We start from the raw sequence: 13,951 nt of genomic DNA on the forward strand, positions 1-13,951 counted from the left end.
ATACACTTTGGCAGAAGAGGTGGAGGGACTGAGACTCATTACAGTGTGCAGCGCTAGGGGGAGTTATCGCCCTGTCACACTGGTACTACACACACACACACACACACACACACACACACACACACACACACACACACACACACACACACACACACACACACACACACGTATATCTGTACCTGTCTGTATGTCTAATTAGAGGCGATATATACACACACACACACACACACACACATATATATATATATATATATATATATATATATATGAATAGTAATATATATATATGTGTGTGTGTGTGTGTGTGTGTGTGTGTGTGTGTGTGTGTGTGTGTGTGTGTGTGTGTTCACGTATAGGCCTACATTATTATATATATATTTTAATGATTGTATTAACACTTTATTTGTCTATTTTTGCTGTCAGTATGCATTTGTTGGGGATTTACCAGGAAGTGACTCTTCCTGCAATGCACACAGTTCCACCAGTAGGTGGCGACAAGTGAATTTCTCTAAGAGTGAGTCATTGACCCATTGATTCAAGCGATTTGTTCAAACTCACTTCTGGGTTAGTTCACCCAAAAATAAAAGTTCTGTCATCATTTAACTGCACCCTCGTGTCTTTCCAAACCCATACGACTTTCATTAATCTTCGGAACACAAATGAAGATATTGGAAAATAAATCTTTGGATTTCTGGCACTATTGACAAGAGATCGTAAAACTAATCCATATGAATTGAGCGGTTTCACAATTTTCTGAAGAAACACAATCACTTTATATCATCAACAGATTTAATTTAGGCTTTTTTTCAAATATTTAGGCTACATTACATTTACATTTAATCATTTAGCAGACACCTTTGTCCAAAGCGACTTACAAATGAGGAGAGCAATAGAAGCAATCAAACTAACAATAGGGCAACAATATGCAAGTGGGACGTGACCAGTCCCAGTTAGTCCAGCACAGTAGGCCTACACGTAAAAAGGTTCTATATGTATGTATGTATGTATATGTATGTAAATGTATATGAATATAGAATTGTAAGTGTTAGTATTAATGGGTCAAGTTTTGCAGAAAAAGATGCGTCTTCAGCCGTTTCTTGAAGATGGCTAAAGACTCAGCAGCTCGGTTTGAGATAGGTAGGTTATTCCACCAGCAGAGAACAGTCCAGGTAAAGGTCTGTGAGTGATTTTGTGCCTCTTTGGTATGGCACCACAAGGCGCCGTTCACTTGCAGAACGCAAGCTTCTGGATGGTACATAGGTCTGTAGGAATAGGGGTGCAGACTAGTGGTTGCTCTGTGGGCAAACATCAGTGCTTTGAATTTGATGCGAGCTGCAATTGGAAAACCAGTGCAGCTGATCCTCCTAATGTTGTATAAGGCAAATCTGCAGGACCGGGCAGTTCTAGCAGTGTGGTCTGTGAAGTTCAACTGATCATCAGTCATAACTCCAAGGTTGATGAAACAAATATTCATCAACTTACACATCAGATTTTGTAAACGGAAGCGCAAGCATGTTCGCTTGACTTGTGAGAACCAATGAGTTTCATTCTCGTGTGTTAAGCAGGTTCAGTTGAGCTTCTGTTTATGTTTGCTGATCAGATTTCATTAAAAATATCTTCATTTGAGTTCCAAAGATGAACAAAACTCTCAAGGGTTTGGAACGACATGAGAGTGAGTATGATGAGTATGTTAGGCATACATGTTAAATGTTTCATTTTTGGGTAAACTACCCCTTTAATCCGGGAACAAACAAACGAAACACCTGTGAGTTGCTCTGATGGTTCTGATTCTGCATTGACTGTTTTCGTCTGCGCCATGGGGGAAAAACAAAAAAATGAAATGGCAATTGTGCCTAAAATGTAAGTAACTGCTTGTTTATTGAAGTGTTGAATAAAAGCAGGTTATGATTCGTCAATTGTAACCTCGATTTGATTACCCGCGGCCTAAGGTGTTATACGTGCAGCAACAGCACTCAACTGCTTTTGTTAAACAGGTCCCATGATATATTAATCTTATATCCACATCTACAAACCTCTGTCTGTCTCTCTTTCTCTGTTTCCTTTACATCTCTCTGTCTGCAATCTTTACTGACTACAGCTATCATACATACCCCATTAAACCGATGAAGCGAGAGAGATGCATAGAGAGCTTTCTACCGCTCCATCCCCCACATATTCCATCCACAGTCCATGCCACTTAAAGCTTTTTTTCCAGTGTTCGTTCACAGTGCTCTCCAAAATAAGGTTGTTTGGTTATGATAATTGTTGTCATAACAAAACAAAGGGACCAATATTTTGAAGAATAGCTGATATAGGCCTGATATAGGCCTAAGAATATCCCTACAAATACACATAGGCCTATTAGCCTATTTTGGTAGTGTACATTGTCAAATAGGCCTATTATGTAAATATATTTGTTATCTGTGTATTGAGAACAGTGTTGAGTTATTCTGTAATAGTCACTTTTATGAACGTATCCGCTAAATGTATCTGCTAAATGACTGCTAATATTCGTGTACTGACAAGTTGATTTTGATACTGAGAAAGAAACCATTTAGAGTGATATAAAAGTCATTCTTTCTTTCTGGCAATATGCACAGGTATCTTTGCTTTTGACACATGTAGCTGAATGTGGTTGCTTTATTTTGGCTGGTCAGAAAGACAGTTTTTGTTTAAATCGATCCTTGCAATATTTTGCAAAATTAATTTATTAAATCATTTTGTAAAATGTAATTACAAATAATAGGCCTGTCAGCATAACAATTTTAGTTGCAAGTATTAAATTCACAATGTCACCGGTTTGCATATTTAATAAATGACCTATAAATAAAGGTTTAAAATCTCAAATGTGTCTTTATATATCAAGATGTCGATTTTATTAAACACTTAAGAGACAGTGTACACTTTACAAAGAAAAAAAAAACGTTTATACTGCTCCTCACTGACCAATAGGGGGCGGCAAAGACTTTTTTTTACAGTATGGTACAGGGTGGGCCATTTATATGGATACACCGTAATAACATGGGAATGGTTGGTGATATTAAAGTCCTGTTTGTGGCACATTAGTATATGTCATGGTCACCACCCATCTTGAGGAGTTTGCCCCCTCACATATACTAATGTGCCACAAACAGGACTTTAATATCACCAACCATTCCCATGTTATTACGGTGTATCCATATAAATGGCCGACCCTGTACTATTGGAAGTCAGACTTCTCTTAGGCAATTACACTGTAGTTGTTGGTTGACAAATAAAGAGATAATATTTGTCTGTGAACACACACACAGACACACACACACACACACACACACACACACACACACACACACACACACACACACACACACACACACACACACACACACACACACACACACACACACACACACACACACACACACACACAGTTATAGCCTATATATTAAATATTTCCATGTGACATTATTACTAATAGTAGCCTAGCTTTAGTAATAAAATAGGCCTATATGTGACGTTCTTAGTCATCTTTATTATTCTACAGACCTACCAGATAAATGGTTTATCCAAGTGACGCTAGTGAACAGCTCACACAAAAGTTATGCATCGCATAAACCCACAATTTTTCTATTATCTGACCCGTTCAACTCAGTGGAGCTCTCATAATGAGCTGGTGATCTCAGGGGTGTTACTGTGCAGTGCCCCAAGACCAAAATTAAATGGAAGGATATTTTTGTCTGTTTTATTGTTTATACTGGCCCAAACATTATTTGAACATTCATGAATATAAAAAGAGAGTTAGGAGAACTATAGGCTACATATTACAAAATGTGTGAATGATTTGTTCTCCGTGTAGTGCACCCAACACTAGAGGTGTCATGTTTGTTTTTTATTTGTTGTTTTTATTATTGTCGTCGTTTCAGGTTTCTGTAAAAATGCAAGATACATTCTGTTTTTATGAGTGACATCCAAAGTGTTTTGATGGGTGTCAATATTTGTCAATAAAATATGCATTTTTAATTATATATATTTTTAAAGAGATAGGCCTAATGTGTCAAGTTGTCTGCTGGTAAAATATATGCAATTAGTGTTCATACATTTTCCAAATATCTTTTGGAATTACTGTTGTTGGCCTGTAGCGCAACAGCAACTTAATTGTGTGTGAAAAAGTAATTTTCCCCTTCAAGTTCTTACAAAATCCTGGTAGCCTTAATGTGGGTGTTGTGCAAATATCTGAAGGTAGGTTATAAACCTGTAGCCTTACTCTTCAATGCACGTATCTACAAATGCATGCGCCGACTAGGCCTATGTCCGTGTGTCATTGTGTGATGAAAATCGGATCATTGTATGTCTGACGCGTGCACAGATGGTCCGGGAAGGCGCGCGCAGCCTGGTCGCATTGTTCTGAGTGTGACACTTTCTATGCGCGAGCTAATGAGAACAGACTGACTCTCGTTTTATCCTCTAAGCAGTTTTTTTTTCTATTATTTTCTTTATAAACACCCTTAATATCATCTGTCTCTCATCCGTCCGTTTCCATCTGGCTCCAAAATAATTTAACCAATGGAAGGATTGACCCGGGAGATAGATAGATAGATAGATAGATAGATAGATAGATAGATAGATAGATAGATAGATAGATAGATAGATAGATAGATAGATAGATAGATAGATAGATAGATAGATAGATAGATAGATAGATAGATAGATAGATTTTTCAACTAGGGTTTTAAACAGAGGGAGATATATATATATACGTTGTTTGATGAAATATACGCCCGGTACGCCGTTTTGTTTTTAATGAATATTATGTAAGACACATGTAGAGACGACAGATTGGCTCTTTGCATGAAGGGTCAGCGTCTAATCTGGCTACCTGAGTTTAAGGCTAATGTATTCGACCCTTCTCCGTGACATATACTCTGAGACATATGGTATACAGCGGGACTGATGGCCATTCATTACAAAGGTAATCCTTTAAGGCCTGTTCACTTCCAGCATGTAACACACAAACTTATCTGCCTGTTTGCTTGTGCGAGATGCTTTATGCTGCACTTTTCAAATTTAAGATATTTATCTTTTCCTAAACTAAGCCATTTTTTTCTGATTGAGTGACTCAAGTTGAGTTCGACGGTATATAATTTAAAAGTTGCAGCATCATCAGCTAATATGATCATTAATGTGAATCAAGAATTGGAAACGTTCACACACGCGCGAGCACACACATGCTATCTTGCTTTTTCCCACGGGACGCAGCAGACGGGTCGTAATTTGGTTGCCTTGGCCCGTCTGGACAAGCACCTGTCTCCTCTCTGGGGAGAAAGTCGCCTTTGGGCCGAGAGCAGAGCTGACTGTGAATGTGTGACAGCATGAAAAAGGTATTTTTTCATCTTCTTTAAAACAGTAAAATAATGGTAACGGCAGTGAATTTTATAATGTCAAGCCATATTTCAATGCAGTTGTCGTCTGAAAGGACAAGCGTAAAAGTAGGCTGTTAAAGAAGATAGAGAACATCTTATTGGTACAATATCTTTAATTTCATATTGTTTTATACAAAAACTACAACAGACGGATCGGCGTTGAATTAATATTTTCTTTTACTATTTATTCTAAAATAGTTATGAAAAACTGCGATACAAACCAGTGTAGGCTATACTGGCTATTCCACTACAAAATGACGGACAAAACCCCGAATTAACAGGGTAATCTTTGGATATGAGGCAGATGTGAGATAATTTTTTCACTATAAAATTTCCAAAAGGTTCACAAGAATCACGTAAACAAATAATCTCTATAAATAGTTTCTAAAAGAAAAAAATAAACTACTTTGAGATCATTTTTGGTCGCAGCAGAGAGAGCGTCTATGGGTAGCTTGCAGACTTGGATGGGAATCAAGCAATTCGTTATGTATTACACCGAATTATTTATCTGACATTGATTATTATGTATTTAATTTAATCTAATGGTAGCCTACTTTTAATTCATCACAAGTCATCTGGTACCCATAAAGCGCTATCTATGAGCACTTTGTAAACAAAATAAACAATACAGTACAGCAATAGATCCTATCCGATGGGAAGTGCTTCTTGTTATCAGGACAGGACATCAACAGCAACACCATTATAATAACCGTAGTGCACACACAGCGAAGGCCCTCCTACTCCTAAGAAAACTGCCAATGAAAAGTGCAAATGAAAAGCAACAGTAAACCCAAACTCTGCGACATCAATAATAATAAAACATTAAATATTTACATGTACGTAAACACTTTGTATGCTATTTTAAGAACACTCACATAACTTACTTAATAAATAAAATAAACCAAAAAAAAAAAAAAAAAATGTAAAAAGAATAGAAGAAATAAATTAACAACAAGGTTACGATTTGTTCCAGCACAGATGTAGCCTATACATTTATTCCGCCCAGACGGATGGTAGCCTATAAAATCCGCTTGATTTATATCAAGATTGCGAAAGGTATTGTTCTTTGTTTCGCTTAGGCCAATGATGTATGAAGATCCAGTCCAAGTCAAATCTCTCCACAACAACTGAGCTTATGATTTTATGTGTTGAACAGGATAGCTACTCTTTGAATGGCTATCCTCAACTCTTGTTATAGTGTCAAAAACAACAAGCTTCATTTATTGCAACACGTAAAACTCTTTACAACAACCTTCATCAAGGCTAAATAGCCGTGTTTTGTGGTTACTGAAACGTTTGAAAACACTGTCTAACAATACATATACGACTTCCTTCTATCTTTTTTGTTCTTTTGGGTATCTTAAGGTCAATTCAATACCAATACATAGGCCTATTACTGAATTATAAAGCGTTACCCTTTTCTCTAAATATTTGTGTGTTGTCAGTCACGTCAATAAAAGTAGCCTAGGTATTCTTCACCTGTAGGATTTTGTTTCAAAATGCTGTATAATGTGCTGAAAGTTAGTCTAAACGTCCAAAACGTGGTTAAGATAAGAAATGTAACAGATAGCAAGACGAAGTATTTCTATCTTGGACAGCTTCTTGTCGGGTGGAAGTGTTGGTAGCAGCTTCCTAAGCTCAGCGAATGCTACGTTGAACGCTTCCACTCTGATGCGCTCGCGCGTGGCATGCGCAGAGCGGTACTTCGCAGTCGCGCGCCTCCTCCGTCTCTTCTCCTCTCTAGTGAGCCCGGCTGGCACGAGTGCGCGAGTCTTGCCATCTTCGGCCTCAAAGGGCTCACGAGGCACACATTCCACCTTCATGATGTTCAGACATTCCGTGTCCGGCTGTGCCCAGGTGAGGTCCGGATCCGTCTGATCGGGGCTCAGCATCATTTTCAGATCCGTTTGATAAAAGCTTCAAAAGTGCACTAATTGTTAATCGCCCTGGTGATTAGACACAAAGGATTTATTGGTTTTCACACATGAATAGTAATCTGTACATATTAAAATAAATGTAATGCTGGCATTTCACCTCTAGCAATTTTAAGGGTAACACTGTTTGCATGCAGCTTCCATTCTATTCGTTTGTGTGACTTTAAAAACATTTTAGTAGGTCCTAAATGTTTGTAAAATGTTTGTCGTGTGTATTTTGCAATTCAGCTTATTCAGCACACATTACCATCAGTAGATGGGATGTTCACTGGTTCCATGCAAAAGTTAATGGAAATCAATTACTGTCATAAAACCAAAGTCATAGAAGACCATCTGTCGCAAATGCAAATGCAAAGCCTATAGCTCCAGATGACACAAGTGTGCATGATACAAGTCATGGTGAATCATAAATATATATATTTTTTAATTACATTTTTTTTTGTTATATGATGGATGAATGTTTTTTTTAACATTTTTTATATATGTTTATTTTATAACGCCAAGAAGATTTGTTGAGCACACGGTACATTAAAATGTTACTATGTTATTATCTGAGGGATGCACATGAACTAACACCCATAACAAATTCGAATACATTACAACTGAAAACGTACTTTTAATTGCTGTCTTAAATTTTAAAGAAGCAATCAAAGCTGTGCCAAAGTGACAGCCTGCAGATTAGTTCATTGCACTTTTTCCAAACACTTTAATTACTTAAAATTCTGAAAACTCACAATGGCTAGGTTTAAGTAGACATAATGTCGACAGTTTAAACGAATTAAAATTATATGTTGTTATGATAAAACGATGAAAATATACAATATCAATGTAGGCTACATTATTATGTTGCGGAACTGCCCATAATTAGGCCATAGACTGTTGATAGCTAATAATTAAATAGTGCAATTTAATGCATGGAACATTAACACTAATGTAAAGTGTTTAAAATAACCACAACATTTTATGAAATTGATTTGAAACTCACCTCTGTTGATGATGAATCGGACGAGAGTTTATTCCCCAAAATCCCCTTTATCAAATCTTTTTTAGTGTTTCATGTTCATCTGTCCATTGTGCTTTCTGAATTTTTATTTTAACATCAGCAAAAGCATTTCTCAGCCTACTATTTTCCTCGCCACTAATTCCACTTATAACGCAGCCGCCGGTATCGTTGGATTCGTGTTGTTGTATGATGAAATTTCCGTGAGCAGTCTAACAGAATGGATATTATAATAACAGGACCGGTAACGCACGCTCTGAGATGTATTGCCCTCTGACCCGTGCGCGGATAACAATGGACACGCGTCCTCAGATAAGATCGATGCGACAAGAAAGTGTCGTCTTCGGCTGTCCTCCTTTCTGTTCCCCGCGGATTAGGATAATATTGCTCCAGCCATCCTTACAACCACGCGTGCTTGTCCTCGTGCCTCTGATGATTTGAGAGATAACATTCCACTGGCTCCCTATAAAGTCTCTCTCTCTCTCTCTCTCTCTCTCTCTCTCTCTCTCTCTCTCTCTCTCTCTCTCTCTCTCTCTCTCTCTCTCTCTCTCGCTCCCTCTTACAAATCATTCACTTTATGCACTTATCCACGACAGTCACACCTCCGTCCCACCCCCTCTTTTCTCTCTCCTTCCACTCAGCGAGTTCTTTCTCGACCAGATTGAAAGGAGCGCCTGAGGCTAGAGTTTGGCAGAAACGCATGGGTTGCACGCCTGTGTTTAAGAGGTGCAATTGCTTGTAAAAGTTACAACTAAAATAACTACATGAAATGTTCAGTTATGATATTTTAAGAAAATCCCTTTTATATGACGTCGGATTTATATGACGTCGGATTACAGCATTTCCTGCAGTGTAATGAAGCATGTCAACGTTGTTAATGTTATGTTTTTTTTTTTTTTTTTTTTTTTTACAGATATTGAGATAAATATTTGACAAAATACTAAACAAAATACTCTGTAATACATCAGGGCTATTGGAAGTGAACAGCAAAACAGCTAAAAGATAATTAAAAATGGTGCAAAGTTTAAGTGGAATGGTAACCAGCATTAAAAATGCTGCCTCTTTTATACATACATTTTAATCTAAAAATGGTGGTTGAAAACATTTTACATCCATGTTTTTTTTTTTGTCAAGTACCAGGATTTTGTACTACTTCTGTACTTCAGTTTGCCTTGTAAAATGTACATGATCACAAGTTCATTCTACACATTTCCAAAAAGTCAACAGCTCTCCAAAAGTCACAATAATGACTTATCACAAGAATTGATGGAATTATTATTCATCAACCCAATCTTACAAAGATCAATCCTTCTATTATCCAGTAAAGAAAAAAAAGAAAGAAAGAAAAAGAAATCCAGTTAGTAATGCTTTTCTCTTCTCAACGAGAGACAGAATTTTAATAGGATATTTCTAATAAAAGATAAAAGGGACATGGGTGGTAAAACAGAGGGAATGTATTGCCAAAGTTCACATAAAGACCTTTTAATAGACATGTCGATGACAAATAGATCTTTCCAGTCTGTGCAAATGATTTAAAAAGACAGTTGTAATATAATCAGTAAAATGAATGTATAGTTCGATACCAAGTTTGATGAAAAAAAATGTCTTTAATATAAAATGAAATCATTGGAATTCTTCGGGATCCACATATCATCCTCAGACTGATTATGTTTAGACTATTATTGATCATGGCTGATGAGATGTGTTAGATTCCATTAAAACCCTCTTATTTCTGCCCTCTGTTTGTGAACAAAGTCAGCTGGTCCGCTATTTCCAGCGAAACACCCCTCTCCTCCTCCTCACACATACACACATAAATACACAGAGTCAAATGTGAGAAAGAGGCATATGGCTTCCAGAGTCACCCATCCCCCCTCTGCTGCCCTTTTTTGCCTGGTGCATGTGTTCAGATCTGGGCATAGCTTTGGGAAGGGGGCAAGGACCTCACTGACTGAATTAAGGTCTACTCTATGTGTGTGTGTGTCTGTGTATGTGTGTGTTGGGGCAGCTGGCTGATGTTGCTGGAAGGATGGAAAGATGGATGGGTGGATGGAGAGATGGATGGAGGCAGGATGTCTGACCCAGGGCCAGTGGAGGGGTATGAAAATAGTAAGACCTAGAGAGAGAAAAACAATAGAGGGAAGGACATGGATGCAGAAGACAACTGGGCATACAGAGGGGAAAAGACAATGGGATGGAGTATTTAGAGACATGTGAAGATTATATGCCTTTTGGGCAATATTATTAGTATTATTTTATGTCCGGGCATGGATCTGTTAATAAAGGGTTTATGTTTGTATAATTTGGTTTAGTCAGAATATGCCAACTCCGAAGGGAACATGTGTTGTCCTGTGTGCTTGGTTTTAGGAAGGCTGGTGGAGATCATAATTATTGATCTCTGTTGTTCATGGTGAAAGAACAATGGATTGCAGCTCATTTCACGGCTTAATTCAGTCCAAGTACGCGGTCAATAAGAAGACCTTCTGCCGGGCCAAGCTTTGATTCATGTTCATTTAAATCAACAAATTTCCAATGCTTTATTTTGATGTGTAATACAAAATATTCACCATGTCATCCACTATGTTTACAAAAAATACAATAGACTGCATAGCTGATACAAACTGTGGTTCTGCCTAATTTCGGTTTAGTCTTGATATGCATGTGTATGCATTAAGACTGTGTGCCATTAGAACTGAATTGAGAATGCCTTTTACATTCCAGTAAAATTCCTGAATTTGAATTAAGGTGACATGTACGAATGTAAAGAAGAATAGAATTAAAGTGAATTTCAAATCAAATGCATTCAAATAGAAGAGTAGAAAGTCTTGAAAAAAGTTTAAAAACCTTTGATGTTGTTTGGAGGCTTACAGGCCTGAAAAGTCCCATTTGATGTTATAACTGAATTCAGAATAGCAAATTTGAGAACTAGACTTATAATGTGGGATTCATTTTTTGTTTTTGGCATTCATTGGGAATCCTACACCTAATTAAGCAAATGATTACATGCCTATTCATAGAATTGCAGTGATCACAATAACTTGTCACGGAGGACACATTCATTTAAATGGAACAGTTTAATTCAGAAAATCATTTAATACGATAGTTTGCATAAAAATGGAAATTCTGCTATCATTTACTCATCCATATGAGAACATGATTCATTTTTTCAATGCCATTATAACCCTTTTCAAATCTGTTAATTTTTTGGTTACCCAAACTCACGATGGAGGTACAAAAAACCTCTCAGGTTTCGTTAAAAATATCTTAATTTGTGTTTTGAAGATTGACGATTAAAGTCTTGTGGGTTTTAATGACTTGCCTCATTAAGTACAGTTCATAACTTCTATACTTTTAGAAGGCTGAATGAGCTTGAGCATGGATTGTTAAACTGAGGGTAGTCGAAACTCAGCTGCATGACTGACCCAGGCACTGGATAGCACCCATTACAGCCCCAATGAGAGCCAGCTGCAGCTCATCAGCACAGGACACCTGAGCTCAGCCTTGGTTGGACATACTGCCCTTTACACACAATAAAACTCATGCACACGGATGCACAACGCTATACGAACATGCACATGCATGCATACGATTCTCAAAGACACTATCTAATGTGGTTTTGGATGTTATTGTTGGCATTAATCTGACAAGAACACAAAGAATTACTATCCTTGTGTGTGTGTGTGTGTGAGAGAGAGAGAGAGAGAGAGAGAGTTTATTTGTTTATTTATTTTTATTGTGATATATTTATGTATAATATGGAAATGGTTTTTCCACCCTTTTATTTATCTATATGTTTGTGCTATTTTACACAGTCATTCCAATAAAGCTCGTTTGAAATTGAAATAGAAAGAGGGAGAGAGAGAGAGAGAGAGAGAGACGAGAAAAGATGAGCGATGGCATATATTTTGTTCTCTCTCACCTCTCCAGGGTGAGCTCAGATCAGAACACCTCCTCCTCCCCCATGAATTGGGATCAGGTGGGGATCAGCTGGACCTTCGAGAAGGGGGGCAGAGGGTTTATGTGTGTGTGTGTTTTGGTAGTGGTGCTGATGAGCAGGAGGGTAGGGTGCCAGGCCGGCCGGGGGCCAATGTTGCACCTGTGAGAGATCCTGGAGGCGAATCTGGGTGCAGAAGCATGGATATGATTGGAAAGGTCCATCTTTGCACCTGCACAGAGGCGATTGAAGAGTTTGACAAGCCCAGAAATTAAAAAAAAAAGAAAAGCAGCAACAACCTAACTTGGGCTTTTTGGATACATCCAAGAAGCCCAATGCGGGTGATGTCTGTGTGTGTGTGTTGCATGCGTATGTGAGGATGCACTCCTGGGCGGAAAGAACGAATTGGTCAGCCCTTTCCCCCGAGGACAATCTTTGAGGTGTAAATAACTGAGACAAAGAGGGAGTTAAGAGAGTACCCAACATCTTTCTCCCTTTTTGCTTTCCTCTGTCTCTCTCTTTTTCCCTCCCACTTCGTCTCCAGGGACTGTACCAGCCTGGCTTGAACTGGACACCATCTGCTATAATGTGACAGAATGGAACCCCCAAATACTTTCATTTAATTCTGCTTTGTATGTGTGAGTGTGTGTTTGTTTGTGTGCACATGAGAAGAGAGCTATTATCTCTGTTTTTTATTATTAATACAGCTTTGTTTCTGTAAATATATAGACTTGTACACATACACACACATCGGCACATGTGCATTAAAGCTGCATGGGTCATGTCTGCACCCAGAATTTGTTCCCTTGAGTCCTTTGTTGAATTTAAAGACCATCTGTTTTTCTCTAACAAGCTTTCTCTTTTTCTCTTTGTTATTTTAGCTGTGTTTCTTTGCATTTTATTTGTTTAAAGTTTCTGTGTGATCCAAATGAAAGCGTTTTAGGCCTGTAAGGTTAAGAGAAATGTGGGAAATTCAGTACCATGGACAGTGCTGGAGAAAGGCATTGCCATAATGAAATAATTATAATTATTATATATTAAGTATGCATATGCTGAATTTCATAGGAGCACAAAAGACAGTATCAGATTTCATAGAACTTTCAGTAGGTATGAATCAAATGCAAATGCAAAATATTTTCTATTTAATGCTAATTATTCAATTGAATAATTTATTAGCTTCAAAGCTGCTAGAGGGTATGGGAAATTGACAAACGCATTTAAATTATGTCTAATAAAATGTGCCAATTTATTATATTCTAAAGCCAGATTTTCTGCTTATCTGTGCTATCCAATTGTTTAATATTATATTCAATAAAGAGAGTGTGGAATGAAAATGAAATATGTTAAACTAGCGTTTTTAGTTGTAGTGTTGTCATTGACATGTGTAGAGAGAGACATTAGAGGGGTTATTTTAATGTCTCATCAAGACCTAATCTAAGAGATGAATTACTGAGGATCACTTTTTCAATTCACAGTGTTTTGTCTTGTTATCTTGATTATGATGAAAGCATAATTGCCTACCCACAACCCTGCGATGACATTCACCTATTCCTCTTATTAATAAAGACATTATTTATGCATAAAATTCTACTCCTTCACCCAACTTAACATTAAATAATATTTTTAAGGACACAGTATTTGTTTGATGCATTTCCTGATTCGGAGTCATCTCTTTGATACATCT

At 37.5% G+C, this 13,951-nt stretch overlaps 1 protein-coding gene across 1 annotated transcript; it reads right to left on the reverse strand.

Moving 5' to 3' along the window:
• Positions 1–6,925: 6,925 nt before the first annotated feature.
• nhlh2 (nescient helix loop helix 2) lies at positions 6,926–7,294 on the reverse strand (the record flags this gene model as incomplete). The annotated part of the gene is made up of 1 exon (XM_081369664.1): positions 6,926–7,294. The coding sequence occupies one exon, from the start codon at positions 7,292–7,294 to the stop codon at positions 6,926–6,928; it is 369 nt and encodes a 122-aa protein (XP_081225790.1).
• Between the last annotated feature and the right edge of the window lie 6,657 nt (positions 7,295–13,951).

The sequence above is a fragment of the Scardinius erythrophthalmus genome (assembly GCF_964197995.2).
Source record: "Scardinius erythrophthalmus genome assembly, chromosome: 6".
NCBI lineage: Eukaryota > Metazoa > Chordata > Actinopteri > Cypriniformes > Leuciscidae > Scardinius > Scardinius erythrophthalmus.